Raw genomic sequence first — 18,002 nt, forward strand, 5'->3', positions numbered from 1 at the left:
AGAAATGCCAAAGATTGCCAGCAAACCAACAGGAGCCGGGAGAGAGGCATGCAGCAGATTGCCCCTCATAGCCTTCAGAAGGAACCAACCTGTCAACGCCTTCATCTTGGACTTCTAGAGTCTCGAACGTGAGACAATAAACTTGTGTTGTTTAAGCCTCCCAGTTCGTGGTACTTTGTTATGACAGCCCTGGCAAACTCAGACAGGCTCTGTCACCTTGGAGCTTTGCAGGAGTGTATTATGTTTATGACAAAAAGCTGGGAATAAAGTTTAAAGAGTTAGCAGTTCCTTGTCATAGAAATGGGGTAGTCAACTACTCTGACCTTGACAGAGGTCACTCGTTGCCAGTGACTAAGTCCTAGTTTCATGAAGAAGATACTCAGTTGCATTTTGCCTGTCATGGTGGAACCAGAATCATAGAAGCAACCTGGCATTTCTAGGTCACAAGAGTGGAGAGGGCTGGCTTTTTTCTTAAGTGGCATCTTTTCCTCTTGTGGGGCTGCTATGGCTTTCAAAGAAAGATGCTTGGCATAGATGCCACCAGCCATTCTGATGATCTGGACTTCTGTTTCTGGTATGGGTTTTGTTTTTGTTTAATCGTGGTAAAATACACATAACACAGAATTTACCATCTTAACCATTTTTACATTTCAGCAGTGTTAAGCATATTCACAGCGTTGTGCAACCAGTGTCTAGGGCTCTTTTATCATCTTGCAAAACTGAAACTCTATACCCCTTAAAAAACAACTCCCCATTCTCCCTTCCCCCCAGTCCCCAGCAAGCACCATTCTTTCTGTCTCTGAGTTTCACTACTCTGGGTACCTCATATAAGTGGATCATACAGTATTTGTCTTTTGGAGACCGGCTTATTTCACTTAGCATAATGTCCTCAGGGTTCATCCATGTTGAAGCATATGTCAGAATTTCCTTCCTTTTGAAGGCTGAGTAATAGTCCATTGTGTGTGTGTATGACATTTTGCTCATCCTTTCATCTGTCAGTGGACACTTGGGTTGCTTCCACCTTTTGGTTCTCATGAATAATTCTGCTATGAACATGGGCATATACATATTTCTTTGAGATCACGCTTTCAGTCCTTTGGGGTATATTCTCAGAAGTAGAATTGCTGGATTATATGCTAATTCTATTTTTAATTTTTTGAGGAACCGCTGTACTGTTTTCCACAGCAGCTGCACCATTTTACATTCCTACCAGCAGCGCACAAAGGTTCCAATTTCTCCACATCCTTGCCAACACTTGTTATTTTCAGTTGTTTTCATAGTAGAATCTTAATGGGTGTGAGATGGTATCTCGTTGTGGTTTTATTTTTAAAGAGTGGATTTATCCACAGAATGGTACAAAATGGAGGAAACTGCTGAACTGGTTGGGTTTTCTGAAGATTCAAGTCAGAAAAATATATCCCCTTTCATACATTTTCTGTTGTCACTGATGCCCACATTTATTCATGAAGCACAAGATAGAAGAGGCCACTGGACATTAATTTCATCACGTTTTTATTGTATGCTTGATGTATGTAGAGACAATTCCAAGGGCAAGCAGTGGAGGGGGAAGTTATCTGGTCTGTAGATATTTTACAAAAGGCTGTTAAGACTACACGGTCAGTTCCCACTGCAGGAAACAAAGATTTCCTTTTTTATTATTCCCTGCCAATAGTATTTTCCAGCTCACACATTTAACTTCTCACAACATGATTGCAAACGTGTACATAGTCATTCCCACGAGAAATCTGCATGTGACATTTCAGGATGTTTGAATTCAATCAGATAAAGCACATTTGACACAAACCATAGGAGGGGAGCTGGGACTTAGGACCATGTGGAATGAAATGCCACTGCTACAGGGAAGCACAAGGGAGTGCTGGGCCAGCGCGTGTGTGTGACCTGCCACTCCTCCCTGTCCATACAAGAACAGCCAGCTGGGTGACTTCCCCTCCCTCCTTCCTCCATGTGCTTCCTTCCTGAAGCTGAGAGCTCAGCTGAAGACCCTCCCCGTAAATGACTTGACTGGTCTTCAGTCAAGAATGCAGTTAGTGGTTTCATAACAGACACACCGGTCTCTCTCGGCTTCCCTGCTGGGCCGACCAGCAGTGTAACACCCGTACCAATGTGGGATGACATCAGTTAGGAAGCAAAGTAGGTTGCCTGGTTGATAATTATTTTTTATACCTAATGATTCACCCAATAGTGAAGAAACTTCACGGCTAATATCTAATAGGCATACACCTGCTCTGTCAGACAGCTTGTAAGAAAGACTCTTTCAAATGATGACACTGTATCTTATGTTATTGGGCACTAAAGAATCACTATAATTTCAAGTATGTCCTTATTCTACATAAAGTTCCAAACCACCTCCAAGAATGAAAGAGTACTACTTCTGCTTTGCTAACTTCCTGTTACTGGAGCCTCTGCCCTCCCCCCCCCCCCGCCCTCCCCAGAGTGTGAGAGTTGTGTTCAGCTATGGTAAATCCCATCTACTAGACAAGACCAACTAGCTTATGTTTGGTTATGGGGCACGAGAGTGGGGAGAGATTCTGTCCTTTTTGGCCATGTCTTCTTTCTGCACAAAGCATGCACACCCCCACCCAAGTCTTAATGGATACACAAATGGTATTTTAGGAGGCTATTTGCACACTGACCTTTAAACGTTATTTTCATAGTTCATCTTGAATATTCATTTACCCCATATTGCCTTTAGAAAAGCAATCCCTAGTCAAGAAATCACCCACGTAATGATAAGCATTTTTCAAAAGCAGAGTCTGTTAGGAGCATATAAAAACAAACATCCCCCCAACAACAGCCTGCTTAAAATCCAACAACATATTTCAGGCTAGTAATGTAAGTAGATAAAAGTCACTAGAAGTGAGCACAGTCACATGAGCAAATCTTTTGCTCTCTTCTTGTCCTTCCTCAGGCATCTCACTGCACAAAGAATCCATCCACTGCTGTCATTCGGGTTTTGACTGTACACAGACCACCTCTATAACTGATGGAAGCGTCCCAGGCTGTGCCACAGAGGGCCGCCACGCCCTCTAGTGGTTAAACAGGGGCATCACAATTGTGAGGTACAGCGTCAGCCAAAACAACTCTCAATTAGGATTGGCCCCTCTCTGAGGTGCTGGACTAAGGTCAAGGTCCCCTAACAGGAGTAGCCATTGTGTTTCCCACTGCACAATGGCTAGGTAACAGCATAAAGCTGGCTGGGTTTTCCGTGACCTTCGTTTGGTCCATAATAATGAAAGCAGGCCTCTGTAATTTACTCTCACTAGACTTCTTTTGGTCAAACCCCAAATCACCTTGGGTATCTCAGACATGCCAGGTCTGATGAAATGTTTCCATAATAGATGGAGATGGGAGCAAGGGGTGAGATTTTGGAGTGGCTTTCTGCATCATCTTCTAAATAACCACTGAGCACGTGGACTTAGGAGGGGATGAGGTGCCCACATCATCCTGGAACCCCACCCTTCCCCCCTTGGCAGTTGTAGACAGACACTCTCAGAATGGCTGCTCCACCTAAGAGGAGACCCTAAGTTCAGCAACAGGGAAAGCCCCAGCCAAACCTGGACAAAACAACAACGACAAGCTACTGTGAATGACTGCTGTTACCTTTGTCAGCTCAAATATTCTTCCCATCTCTCCCCACTTGTAGTCAGTGATTTTACATGCAGAATTTACAAAACTGCTGGGCGGAAAGCTCACGGTGCTCTTATGCTACACTCTCAAAGGGGAGTTGGTAGAAAAAAAGATTTGTTCTGATAAAACCTGTGACCCTCAGTGTCCACATCTGTGTATGGGGCCCGAGTCCCTTCCAGCTCTCATGGCCTGTGATATGCAGCTGCTGCAAAGGAGTCACTAACTCTAAGTCACTTCCAAGACTGGTGACACTTACAACATTTCCGTCTGTAAATTCCTATCAGTGGTAAAGTGTCATTAGGCCCAAATGCAACGGGTGAGGCTGGAGTAATTAAGCTGCTGTTCTCCCACTAGTTACTATATTAACATGCATTTCTAATAATCCTCTCTGCCCCCTTTCCCTTTCAAGAGTGGTTGAGAGTCTCAATAGCTGGAAGTACGGCCCCCCGCCCCCCGACACCTGCCCACTTCAGCTATCAGTCTGAAGGCAGCTCCTGGGTCACGCAGAGCACGAGTAATAAGGAGAAGGACCAGGGAAAGCCAGTTGCTTCCTACGCAGCATCGTGGGCTATAACAGGCTGAGCAGGAAGGGTGGGGGTTGGATTGCTACCCTGGAGTGAAATGCTTCTGCATCCATCTGTCACCTTCTTGCCCTCTGACTTCCCAATACTGAGCCCATCTGGTCCTCCTTGCAGGCTTTTCTGTGCTCTGGTGGGAAGTCAAATCCTTCAAGCAAACACGACACTGAAAACAAATCAGTTTAATTAAAGCCTCTGCTGAGATAATGTAGTGGCTGCTCAGATTCCAGCTACTTTAACTGGAATCTAAACAGTCAAGAGTTTCTCCTTTTCTTTCCCTCATTAGCTGAGAGATTCGCAGCTCTGTGGGGTGGAACTACGCCACAGGGCCATTTAATTAATCCTAAACTAGATGGCGGTCACCAGGCCCAGAATCATTTCTACACAATGCATCCGTGGGGAATGGTGGGGGGGATGCTGCTGTGCAGGGAGAGCCGCCATGCCTTTTGGGAGATCCATGTGGTGATTCGGGAAGTCACTGGCATGGCTGCCTCTGAATCTCCAAAGTGGGCAGGTTCCAGCTAACACAGATGACCAGCTTCCCCGCACTTGGACACAGAATGTGGGTCCACCGCACACAAGCACAGTGCATAGCAGATGAGTTCTTTAAGGTTCACGGGATTCGGGATGGACCTGGGACTGAGGAGGAATCCCCTTTATTCCTTCCCATTGGTTTGTCCCTCAGAAGACTCATGAGGAGACATTCTGCACAACAGACATGCACGCAAGTTAAAGGAGGCCAGGACGTTCTCCCTCAAGTACACACGGCAGAGCCCTGAGCCAGACAGAGACGTGCCTTTTGTTAAAACCTGAAAGAAGCCGTTACTGAGAGAAAGATGAAGACTTCAAAAGATTTTGCTTTTCCCACAAACTCAGCACTGTGGAGCCTGTCTTTCAAGGCCCCAGGAACTCTCTTCCTCCCGTGAAAAAGCTAATGTGTCCATTGTCACTGAAATGCAATAATAGCAGCTTAAAATCCACAATGTCATACAATCGAACAACAGGCAAATGGGATACAAGTGACATTGCAAAAGAAGGGGCCTACACTGCAGAGGAAGGGGACGTTTCGAGATTCGAGGTGGAACACAAGCTAACGGTGCGACTTTAGCACATCTGAACGTTCTCATTTTACTCAAACAGGAGAGCGGTTTGTTTTGCTGGTAATTTAGTAAGGTGGGAAACCTTAAATAAGAAGGGGCCAGGGAATGCTTACTTCACTTAAAGAACTTAATCTCCGTATCAACACAGTCATAGAAAAGATCCCCCACTTCAGTGGGGTCCAGGGGGGCAGAGCTGGTCAGGATTTCTTCCATGGCTTCCAGGCCTTGCTTCTCCAGTTCCAGCATGGTCTTCCTCAGCTTGCGTCCTTGCTCCTGAGGAAGGACCAAGACAGTGGGGGTCATTGCCATGGAAACAGAAAGCCTCCTGGGGGCACCCTCACCCCATTCGATCTGTTTCCCACACGACTGCCACGAGGATAGTTCTAGAATGCCAATGTGGGTATGTCACGGCTCTGCTTGGAGTACTTAACAGAGCTCCCCGCTGCCTTCAGGATAAAATCCAGATTCCTGAGGGACACTCAGGGAAGGCCCTTTGTAACACACGAGGCTCTTGCTTGTGTCACCTCCTGCCAGGCCCCGTGTCTCCTTTCTCTCCAGCAAGACTGAATTAACTGCATTCCTCCAAGCCATGCTACTCTTTCTCACCACTGCACAGGAGCCCCTGCTCTCCCTCAACACTTGGGCCACGTGCAGCCATCTTCAGGCCTCCTTGAGCGCCTTCCCTCTGGGCACCCACAGCCCAATGTCTTTACTTCTGCCATGGCTCTTCTCTTCCTGTCTTGTAAGGGTTTGTCTACTTGCCTGTGTTCCCCCATTAGACATGACCTCCTGGGGAGTGAGAACTGCACTTAGCTCTATCCCACCATGCCTGGGACATAGTAGAAACTCCCAATAAATGTTTGCTGAGTGAATAAATGGATCAATGAATAAAAGCATGCCATGTCTATCCCCAATTTACTTTTTTTCTGAGGTGGTGAGATCTCTTCTTCCAAGTGGGACTCACTCATTTACGGTAGATGACAGTGAAAAGCTTTCATTTGCCCAATTGTCCCAGAAGGAAGGAGCTGCTGTGACCATCCATCCACCACTTCCTAACGCTGCCTTGACTCACACCAATGGTCAGTTCTAAATTTCAAAGCCCAACGTCATCAGTCTCATCTCTTGGAAATTTTGTGTAGAATAGCTCAGAACATATAGCCATTCCTACCTCTGTCATCTAGTTGCCAAATATCCACAAAACCATGCACCACATGGTGACATTTTTACTCGGGCTTACTGTCACCCACCTAGAAATATGTGGTGTCAGGAACTGATGCGGACAGCCCAGGACAAATGCAGTGGAGCCCAGCAGCAGCGGTCATGGCTGCAGGGAAACACTCGGCAGGGACACAGGTGTGGAATAACTGTGCGACTTTTACATGTCACGATGGTCATTTCTGGGGCATTAGAAGAGCAAGTTCTAGGAAAAGTGAGACTGCCCTTCTCAGAGACACTTTCTGAATTCTCTTAGGTTTACCGCTGATGCTGCATAGTCCACTGTCCCGAACATCAGAAAGTAACTCCCCAGTCCACACAAAGTGCATGCACCAGTTTACCTAAAAGGTGTCCTTTCTTAGGACAAACTGGACCTGTTACAGTTGCTAAATCAATGCTTGGGAAGCGGATGAGCATCCAATGAGCACGCTCCTTCCTCCTCCCCTCAGCAAAATCGAGGCTTGGATTTATATGAAAGTCCATCTCTCCTGGCTGCCGTGGGCATATACCGGCTGTCTGTCTGGTTTGAACTGATGTCTTGTCACTTTATCTACCAAAGCTATGGTGCAGAGGGCAGTTGCACTTTGAAGAATAAGTTTTTTTTAACTAAAAACTTAATCTTTTTTTTTTTTTTCCTTTTTCTCCCCAAAGCCCCCCGGTACATAGTTGTGTATTCTTCATCGTGGGTTCTTCTAGTTGTGGCATGTGGGACGCTGCCTCAGCGTAGTCTGATGAGCAGTGCCATGTCCGCACCCAGGATTCGAACTAACGAAACACTGGGCCGCCTGCTACGGAGTGCGCGAACTTAACCACTCGGCCACGGGGCCAGCCCCTAAAAACTTAATCTTTTATTCAATTGTCATAAAATATACATAACATAAAATTTACCATGTGAACCATTTTTAACGTACAGTTCAATGGCATTAAGTACACTGACATTGTTGTGCAACCACTGTCCATCTCCAGAACTTTTTTAAACAACCTATGATTGCCTCTTTAAATAAAGTGTGGCCATCACATACAACTTTTTACCCCCAAAAGTACACAAAGAATTTTAGACAGCCAAAAAGCAGTTGTCCCTGTTAGAACTGCACATTTGTATTATTCCCGGGTAAACAGTGAATGAAAGAGGGCTTTTCTTAGCCCACTGAGTTCTAGAATAACATCAAAACTGCAGGCTTTGTTGCATTTGGTTTCAAGAGACTGGGTCCGGGCTGGCCCGGTGGTGCAGTGGTTAAGTGCCCATATTCCGATTCAGTGGCCGGGGGTTCACCGGTTCGGATCCCGGGTGCGGACATGGCACTGCTTGGCACGCCATGCTGTGGTAGGCGTCCCACATATAAAGTAGAGGAAGATAGGCATGGATGTTAGCTCAGGGCCAGTCTTCCTTGGCGAAAAGAGGAGGATTGGCACCAGATGTTAGCTCAGGGCTAATCTTCCTCAAAAAAAAAAAAGAAAAAAAGAAACTGGATAGAAAAATTAACACCAGCCTCCTAGGAAGGGCCTCGGGAAGTGGATTTCTGGGAGGAGATATGCTGGAGAGGAGCATCTTGAGGAGCTTGTTAACTGCTTTCTGCCTCCTTTCTCACTGCCCTCACCACCCTCCACAGGCCCACACCCCCGCTCACCTGGTCACTTTCGATGACAGCGCGTGCCCACTCGTGAGCCTTGTACAGCTCATGCCGGCGGTCTGGTTTCTCCTGGAACCGAGGCTCCTTTTTGGCAGGGTCATCGTCCCCAAAACAGGGAGACTGTGCTTTGGGGACAAGTTTTACATCATCGACGAAGATGAAAGGCTTGAATATGGACCTGGAGAGAAGGAAGAGGTGCTTCAGCCAGACGGAGCTTGGGGCGTGAGGACACCCAGAGACTGAACTTTCATTCAGCAAACACTCCCTGGGCCAGCTCCCGGTGGGGGGTGGGGGGTGGGTGGGCAGTGGGTGGGTGCATGCCAAGAGAGACACTACTGCATGTTTCAGTAAATATTTTAGTAAAACTAACTGCCATGTACAAGAAGCAAATTCTTCTATTTACAGGGAGGAGACATCAAAACAGACTTGCTTTGTTCTGGAAAGGCCATTTGAGAGGCCCCTTTCAGTTACATAAAGTAAGGCAAAGAGATCCACAGTGTTTTGAGAAAACCACGCAACAGGCCACCTGTTTGAGTTGAAAGAAGTCTGCCTTTCTCTACCATGGTTTGCTCGAAAGTGGCCTCCTGGAAGGTTCCGAGACCCCATCTCTTTTTTTTTAGGGTCTACCTTATTTGAAAATTTTTGGAATATCTCTAATAGACTCAGGGAGGGAACAGATTAAGAAAGACAGATGGCAAAAGAAAAAAAAGATCCCAGAGGCCCCAGAAAGGACACACCACAGAGAGACAGAAGTCTGGTTGTGAGAGAGCAGCTCTGGGCACGGTGGGTGGCTAGTGCAAGAACTCTCATTCAGCTCTTTTGGCATATGGATATATCTTAGCGAAAGTGACTGTGTGTGTGTGTGTGTATGTATACCTGGGCACATGTCAACACAACACACACACACCCAAAAGAGCCATGTATCTAAAGAACTGCATCCTGGGGTCCCAGGCCAACAGGGGGTGTGGTGACCACAGCTGACTGTAACACTAGGGAGACAACGTTATTCTCCCCTTTCTGCACCAGAAAAAACACCGCTGGATCAAAGCAGTACCCCTGGCACAACACAGGCACCTCTGGGCCTCGAGGGTGGCCTGTTTTCAGCCACACCACAGGGCAGCACCTGCAATAACAATCGGAGAGAATAAGACACACACATGCACGCATGTGTATCGATCAGATTTTGGTTACCTTCTCTCCTCTTAACTGGTGCCCCTGGGCCCATTCCCTGCCTCAAGCGGGTTAGAAGTGAGCTCGGGTATTGATTCCCTCAGCCCCGGGGTGTCTGGGCTTGGGGCAGCCAGAGCAGCTTTGCTGGGGCGCCATAACCTGAAAAGAAGTGGGAACGGATGACTTGCTACCCAAATTGTGTCCTTGGACTTGAGACATCAGCATCCCCCTCAGGCACCAGCCCCCTCCTTCTGAGTCAGAATCTGCATGTTAACAAGGTCCCGGGGGTGCATGGCAGACCAAGCCTAAGGAGCACTACTGGAGACAACAGTGATGAGAAATAACCTCTTAGCTTAGTTCCCTGAGGTCGTCAAAGGAAAGAAGGCTCAGGAGGAAAGACCCTGATCACAGTACGCAAGGCAGGGCTCAGGCTAATTTGATGTGAATATTCAGAGCCTTGAGATCTCTGCACCCCAAGCTGGGGAAGCAGGTGGTACTGGTGAAGCACCGGGCTCTCTGCTGTTCTCTGCAGGTGATGCAAACACACACGTGGAGATCGGGCCCATCCTCGGCCCCATCTCCTGAGAAGCACAAGGCATGCGGGCTGGGCCCGATTCCACCAGCCAAGCCCTCCCAAGGACTTCCCTCCCCAAGACAGAGGGGAGTGACCCTGTCCAGAGGGAGCACACACTGTGGCTTCCTACAGCCTCTTGAAACAAGATCATTCTTTTTCCCTTCTCCTGAATGCTGAACGGATGACTGTTGAAAGTGAAAGGAATTAACACCAAATAGAAAAGTGTCTAAAGCAATGTTGATTACGTGACATTGAATTCTCCAATTGGTCATTTAGTTGATTCTGCAAAAGGGCTGCAGATGAGGGTTCACTGAAGGAGGGTAACAGGGGGAGAGGGAGGGGAAGAGGGGGAGGAAGAGGGAAAAGGAGGGGGAGGGACAGGGTTGGAGAGAGAGTCCAGCAGAAAGATACCCAGAACAAACTGCTCTGGGCCCCCCTAGGCTCTGAGGACACAGCAGCCTCACAGCAAGCAAGCATCCCATCCTTCAAGGCCTGACAGCATTCAGGGACCTGAGAAGTCAGTGCCTGCAGCCTCCTTGGCTGGCGTAGAGACCCTTCTTTGGGAACCTGGGCCTGGGGCTCCTGCCAAGCAGCCCTGAGCCCGCCCAGTAACCCCTTCTCTGCCGCAGGGCTGTGCGCTGGGCAGAAAGGGGCAGAGCTGTGGCTCCCGCGGGCTTGGGCTTGGCAGGAGGGCTGGTGCAGGCTCAACCACTGGCGAGCCTGGGGGACTGCAGTGTCCAGCAGAGCTGCTGAGCCCAGCTGCTGCGGAGACCCCTCCGGAGAGGCGTTCTCCCGGTTGCCCTCCACCCGCGCCAGGCCGAGGATGATGTTCACATGTGTGATGCCACCCCCCTCCACCCCCTGCTCTGTACCTCTTTTCTCCACCCCTCAAAAGCCTGCGTGGGAGTGATTTTTTCATCAAGAAACCTGTCATTTCATGTCTGAAACCTCAGGACTTTATGTACTATGCATCTCAGAACCGTCTGACACGCTGGCCCCACTGGGGAGAAGGAGGACAGCCCAGCAGCAGCCCCCCTTCTGGGCTGAGCTGTGATCCCAGGTCTGCCTGCCTCAGCGACAGCGGGGGTAGGAAACTAGGCTGGGACTGAGAATAGGGGTGTGCATCCCCTCTCCACCTCCGACCAAGTGTGGGGCCCTCAACGGTCTCCCTCTCTGTCCGTCACCTGGCCCAAAATGATCTCTACAGTCCCATCTAGCTTCTAAATCTATTGTGTTATTTCTATTTCTATGTCATGCAGCGTGAACCTGTGACTCTGACTTCAAGAAGTTCATGGTAAGCATAGTCACAGTCTTCTGCATCCAATATACAGGATAATAGTATAGTAGAAAATCAGAACATTCTATTTGTTGAACTTCAAACCCACTCCACACTCACTGGAATGTGGGGGTTAGTTTAACATCAATAAGGCATCTGGTAGCTTCTGTAAAACAAGAAGTATCACATGTTTATCCCTCCCACCTATCAGTCTTATTTTTAAAACAAATAATGAATATGATGAGGTTCCCATAATATTCTAAAGCAGCCAAAGTTCTCCAAAGATTTTTTCCAAAGTCTACAAGGAAGTCAGCGTCCTCGATTACTAATAATATGAAGCATGGATCTGTCAGGCAGTTAAAGGGAGATTTTTATAGATTGGATACATAAAAATTACTGCTAATCATATATTGCAATAATACCAACATTTATTTAAACCAGAATGCAGGAATTATCTATGACTTGGGCTTGACGAATTGTGTCTACGTATCCAGAAAAGGCGAATGTAGATAACTCAGTGGTTCCCACACGTTCTGATTTCTTGCCAATCTTTATAGAAAATTGCATTAAAAATCCAAAAAGGTGAGGAGGTACTCTGACATTTTCCCACACTTCCACCTCAGATGGTAGCTTCTTAAATGCCACTTGAGTGAATATATGCCAATTAATGGCCCAGAGAGACGAAATGACCTGACCAAGGTCACATGTCCAGCTCGTGGCAAAGCTAAAACTGGGGGGTGACAACTCCTCCCAGGCCACTGGGCAGTGTTGGGCCCACTTCATCATGCATGTGGAGCACCCCCAGAGTGTCCCGTGGGTGGCTCTGATGGGGACATGGCTGAGAGGGCTCCAGAGAGCTGATTCTGCTCTGTCCTCAGAGCTGCCTCTCAGACTGACCTTCAGAGAAGTCACCTAACCTGGAATCGCCTGGTCACTCAGCCCCTCCCTGGTGCAGTGTGACATGTACACAAGAGGATAGGTCCAAAAGAGGGAAATGCTTCCAATGGCAAAGGGCAGCCCAGCGGCTGGGTAAGGAGGAGGACCAAATGTGGCCAAGCTATCTAAAGGACCCCCGTGCGGGACAATTCAACAAAGGAGGCCATGAGCGGCACTAAAGGGGACCACATGACTACAACCGTCAGCTCTCACTGAGACAAATCTACGGTCCGAGGCACAGTCTGATGACGCAAAGCACAGCACGGGCGTCAACGTCTGTCTCAGAGGTCTGCGGAGTGTCAGCCTCGGGTGACACTTTGAGCCAGAGCCAAGAAATGTCCTCCGTGGAGGCATCATTGCCTTTTTTATCCTTTTTTACCTCCTAAAACTTTGTGATGGATGCACCTAGCCAGTGTCAAAAATCTGTTTTCCTCTCATTTGTTTTCCCGTTTGGAAGGAAAACAAAATTATCCTGAAAATCTCTAATATTTCATAGTGTATCATCATTTTTAAAGTGCTTGCATTCAATTCCCATGGTACCCTATTCATTCATTCATTCATTCAGTATGTGTTGAGTGCTGACTGAGTAGCAGACACTGTTCTAGGTACTAGGCAGTGAACAAGGCTGGACAAAAACTTCTGTCCCATCTTACAGACGAGATGACTGAGGCTCACAGACACTAAGTGCCTTGTCCGAAGGCACATTCCCCATAAGCGACAGATCAAGAACTAAATTCAGATCTTCCAAAGCCAAGGTCAGTTTTTTCCTCCCTCCCACTCACCGCTATATCCTTCTGTTAGTTTTTTTATACACATTGTGCTGCTGCAGAAAAATAAAGTCCTTGTGCTTTGGGATTTGGAATTTTAATATCAGCGGCCAGCTAACACTTGTGACTTCAAATATGACTCTGTTCTTACTGAAGGAGCAGAAACTCCCTGAGGGACTAAGCTGGGCTGATCCAGGCCCTGGAGGCCCTCGCAGATCCCCCGAGGGCAGCCTGACACTGATGGGAGCAGCACTCAGGCTCCCGCTCAGAGGAATCTCCTAAACTTTGAGCCAATCTGAAAAGAACCTAGAAGGACCAGTTTCTCTCAACTGCAGGGGTCCCTCCGAATGGTTCATCTGTGGGTCATTCAGCTTTACTACGAGTCACTTTAATCATAGAGTCAAAGCCACATCTGGTCGAGAGCAGAACCTTTCAGGGAGGGGCGTTTCCACGTAAGGGAAAGACAACAAGTACTTTTGGAGCATGGGACCCCCTTAGGGCTGGATCCAGATACCCTGGGAGGTTTTGAAAAGTCAAAATCGAAGGGTAGGAGAGAGAAGAAAGACGGTGTTGGAAGAATTCGGAATTAAGTTGGGGGTGGAGGGTGCTGTTTTGTGTAGAGCCTCAGCTCTGTGTGTCTGTGCAGGCTGTGCCCTGCGCTGCTCCAGGGGCTGCATTTACACAAACTTCAGGTCTACGGCCCACAATGTTATCTCCAATAACAACAAGGTGTCGCTGGTCGCTAACTTTTGAATTAACCAGTTGAGACAGTCTCAGTTGATCCAGTTTAGCCTCACGAGTTTAGTATAATGGGAAGAGGAGGAAACAAAACACACTCACACACGTGCACACAGAGACCACGTCCCTTGCACCTCCTCAGCTCCTTGCCACTAGTTAAAGTAGGTCAAACACCTTATTTTCCCAGAACTCCCTCCCTATTTTCTGCTTCCTAGGCTGAAGTGCACAGCCTGATACAATTAAAGACATGGACTGGGAAATAGCCTTCTAATATTTAAAATGGAAAATTTTAAAACTCTCTCTCCCTCTTGGTTTATCCACCCTGTATCTTGAGTATTTGTGTGTCTTCTCAGTGGTGTGCTGGTTCGACAACTATATTTCTGAAAAAAAATCAGCCCTGATTCATGGTGTGTGCCAATTTCTGTGGTGTAAATATGCCCCCTGTGGCCCATTTCAAGCTACCAATGTGACATCGCTGAACACAGGGTTGGGAAGAGATGCCGGTAATGAGCTCTCACCCTCCTCTCTACTGTTTCCCTCCCCGATTCTTCACATGGATGAAGCTTTAGGAAGCGCTGGTTTCCAACTGCGAAACGGTTTCCAGAGGTCAGAACTAGTGCACTAAAGCTGACCAGTGTCACGATATGAATGACTGAGGCACCAGCTGACGCAACTGAATATTAGTATGATGGAATTTGCCTTCTCAATAAAATCAATTAAAGATCTTTTGCATCTCCCTCTCTCTCTCAAACTTTTGCATCTCCTCCCAAGTTTCAAACTTGTGTAGTACTCAGTACATATTAGGAGGCAGAGAGGAAAAAAGAGAGGGAAGGAGGAAGAGAAAAAGAGAATGTGAGAATGAGTTATTTGAAGAAAAGGATTGATATTCGGTACAATGAGCAAAGGACAGAAATGTACTGAAGCAGAAAGAACAACGTCCCCTGGCTTCTAACATTATCGGGAGGGATAAATAAAACGCTCCTGCTCTTTCATCATAATCTCTTGCAAGTCCACTGCCCTGAAACTATTTCCTGACAACATCTCTCTAATGTTTTTAACATTAGCAGAAGCTGGCTAAAATTTCCCTAATTTTACTACCTAAAACCCAAGAGTAGATCATTATGCTTCTTGCTGACAAAATACAAAATGTTGAACATGCCCAATTACAGAGAAACATTGAAAATGTTGAATAGGAAAAAAATCTACGACGCTTGTACAATCACAGTAGGAAATGCAGCTCATTTAACCAGAGAAGATACAAATGAATGTCCTCCAGAAAGCCCTTAATCTTCTTTAAGGCCTTTCCAATTAATTTAACCATGAATAATTTGCTTATAAAATTACTTGAAATTTTCTATTTTAAATATTAGAAGGCTATTTCCCAGCCCGTTTCTCTAATTGTATGAGGCTGTGCACTTCAGCCTAGGAAGCAGAACTCTTTATATTAGCATCCTGGCCTCACAAAGCCCTGTCTACTGAGATAGTTGGAGCAGGGTTCTGAGACATCAGGGGGAAAGGAGGTCAATACAGTCATTCTCCAGTTCAACCCTCTCCTTCAAAGCCTCCTGTTCCCTAAAGAACCGTGTCCAAATACCTCGGTAGAGCATTCCAGACATTTCCAAGTAAGTCTCTAAATGCCCACAAGTACCTGTGTGGGCCAGCAGCAACTGCTCACAAGAGGCTGCTCAGCCACCAGCGTTGGGGGACAAGCTAGCTGAGAGTCCATGAGGGGAGATCCAGACACCAAGGAGAGGAAGGATGAGCACCAGATCTGGTGGACCAAAAAATCGGAGGAGAGGCCCACTGACCAAGCATTCAGAAGTGGGAGATAAAAATCAAGAGAAAGCAGGGGCCGGCCTGGTGGAGTAGTGGTTAAGTTCACGTCCTCCGCTTCGGCGGCCTGGGGTTCACCAGTTCGGATCCCAGGCGTGGACCTAGCACCACTCAGCAAGCCATGCTGTGGTAGGCGTCCCATATATAAAATAGAGGAAGATGGGCACAGACGTTAGCTCAGGGCCAGTCTTCCACAGCAAAAAGAGGAGGATTGGCGGCAGATGTTAGCGCAGGGCTAATCTTCCTCAAACAAAAAAAAAACATCAAGAGAAAGCAGCTGGAGTCAAACAGGAGGCACGTCCTGGACCTATGCTGAAGGGGTGAGGCTCACTATCAGAGGCCAGCAGAGGTACCTCACAAGGGTGGCTGGGTTTGTTTAGCAGAGGAGAGATGGAAACCTAATCTACAAGAGGATGCACAACTGCAACTGCGTGCCTTGCTGTTTCATGCCTCTGTGCCTTTGCACATGCTGTTCCCTCTACCCAGAATATCATTCCTGCTTTTTGTACCTAACAAACTCCTACTCTTCCCACAATACCCAGCACTCAACAGTTCCTTCCTCTGTGAAGTTTTTCTTCATCCTCTCCTTTGTGCCACCTCTTAACTTGTACACACCTTGTCCCCAACAAGCATAATATTTGGTACACAGTAGGTGCTTAATAAGTGCCTGTTGAATGAATAAGTGAGTGAATAAAAAATTAAGAATAGCTTATACCAAATTTACTAGTCAGGTCGTGCTAGAAAGATCTATTAATATTGGCAGTAGTTTAAAAAATCAGACCCGACAAGCAAATAAATGTAGGGGCTAGGATCATCCCCATTGTATAGTACAGAAACGGAAGCTTAGAGAAGTTAAGTAACTTATCCTGCTTCTAAGTGAGAGAGGTGGAATTCAAAATCCTGGCAGTTTATTCTAGAGGCTGTGTTCTCAACCACTGTGCAATACTACCTCTTTGCTGAAGTGCACGGGCAGAAAGCAATCGCCTAAAACACAGCGTCTGAAAGAACAGGCCAGTGAACTTGAGGTTGCTTCAGTCTGCACGGCTCTGGGCCATTCTGTCCTCAAACTCAGAGGAACTGGTTGTTCTGATCAATCTTGGGCATTCCTGTGATTCCTCCGTCTCACCGTATCTTGTTTATCTCTGTATTCCCCATATATAGCACAACCCCTGGCCCATGATACATATTCAATATATACTTGTTGAATTTAAAACAATTTGATTGCATGATTTTGATGAATACCGTGTGACTAAAGCCAAGACCTTCCCTTAATCAGAGCTCTTTGTGCTGCGCTAGCCGTGTGGAGGCTGACCGAGAAATCTGACTCGGCTGCACAAGAGGAGGTGCAGGAGCCTAGTGTACGCTGGTTGGGTGAACACTGAAGGGAAGCACGCACTTTCCGCCTAAGTGACTGTGTTTCAGACGAACCTGGAAGGATCTGGAGTCCCGGTAAAGTAGTGAATGCACGGTGAGCTTCGATTCTGAGGCAGGACGGACACGACACTGGCTGTGGTGAGGAACAACTCGGAGTCTATACAGACTCCACTGGCTTTGTCCCGTAAGATGTCAATCATGGTCTGCACAGAGATGCTTTCTGTAAAGAAAAAAGAGAGAGAGAGAGAAAGGAGAGATAACTGTGGCAGGCTGCTAACCAAAATCCATTCACTCCTTTCCCTTTTAAGTAACTGAACCCCTGAAATTATAGCTGGGAACATAACTGCCCAAGTATATTGACAGACTGTATTTCCCAGCTTCCCTTGTGGGTAGTTGGGGCCATGTGATAAATCCTGACCAATGGGAGGTGAGCAGAAATGATGTGTGCAACTTCCTCATCACATCCACAAAAAGGAATGCTTGCCCTGCACTTTTCTTTTCTCCCTTCCTGCCGGATGGGAGATGCCAGTGAGTGGACCACATGTGGAAGTCATGTGTTGAGACAGAGTAATCCAGCAGCCCTAGACTGTCCATATACATCTCACTATAACATGGGAGAGAAATATACTTCCATTTTCTTTAAGCCACATTATTTCAGGGTCTCTTCCATACAGCACTTAGCAATACTTCAGCCAGTGTAGTAACACAATAGAATGATATCTGTAAGAAAGTATATGCAGTCTGTGCACAACCCTCCAAGCAAGCTCTCTCATATACTCTTGTGGGCTTGTCAATACTACATGTGGAAATATGACCTCTGTGCAGTGGGAAATATACACACAGAGAGGTAATTAGAATACTCGGAGTCATTATGACTACTGGCTCTGACTTTATTAAATAGATAAACAAGTCTTTGACTACATGGGATCCCAGTTGTACGTTTGCTCCCTATGGTTATAATTCATGACAACACTGCTCTTTCAGTCTATGTTCTCAAAGTTGGAATCAAAGCATCGCACAGAGAGAAGAGACCTTAAGGTTCACTAGCACAACTCACATCCTCTTTGTAAATCTCTATTTACAACGTATCACATCTAAAAATATTAACAATAAGCCCTTGATTCCTTCAACTATCCAGTGTTCACATTTTCTCGTTGTCTCA

General features: G+C 46.9%; 1 protein-coding gene across 1 annotated transcript in view; it reads right to left on the reverse strand.

Annotated features, from left to right (window-relative positions):
- Positions 1-1,495: 1,495 nt before the first annotated feature.
- Positions 1,496-18,002, reverse strand: part of SCRN1 (secernin 1) — a 61,512-nt gene continuing 45,005 nt past the window's right edge. The window contains exons 6-8 of the mRNA XM_046669941.1: positions 16,895-17,060; positions 8,170-8,350; positions 1,496-5,599 (exon numbers count right to left, since the gene is read on the reverse strand). Coding sequence (XP_046525897.1) covers positions 5,441-5,599; positions 8,170-8,350; positions 16,895-17,060 — 506 coding nt within the window. The 3' untranslated portion in view covers positions 1,496-5,440. The remainder of the gene's footprint in view (positions 5,600-8,169; positions 8,351-16,894; positions 17,061-18,002) is intronic.

The sequence above is a fragment of the Equus quagga genome, chromosome 8, assembly GCF_021613505.1.
Source record: "Equus quagga isolate Etosha38 chromosome 8, UCLA_HA_Equagga_1.0, whole genome shotgun sequence".
Classification (NCBI taxonomy): domain Eukaryota; kingdom Metazoa; phylum Chordata; class Mammalia; order Perissodactyla; family Equidae; genus Equus; species Equus quagga.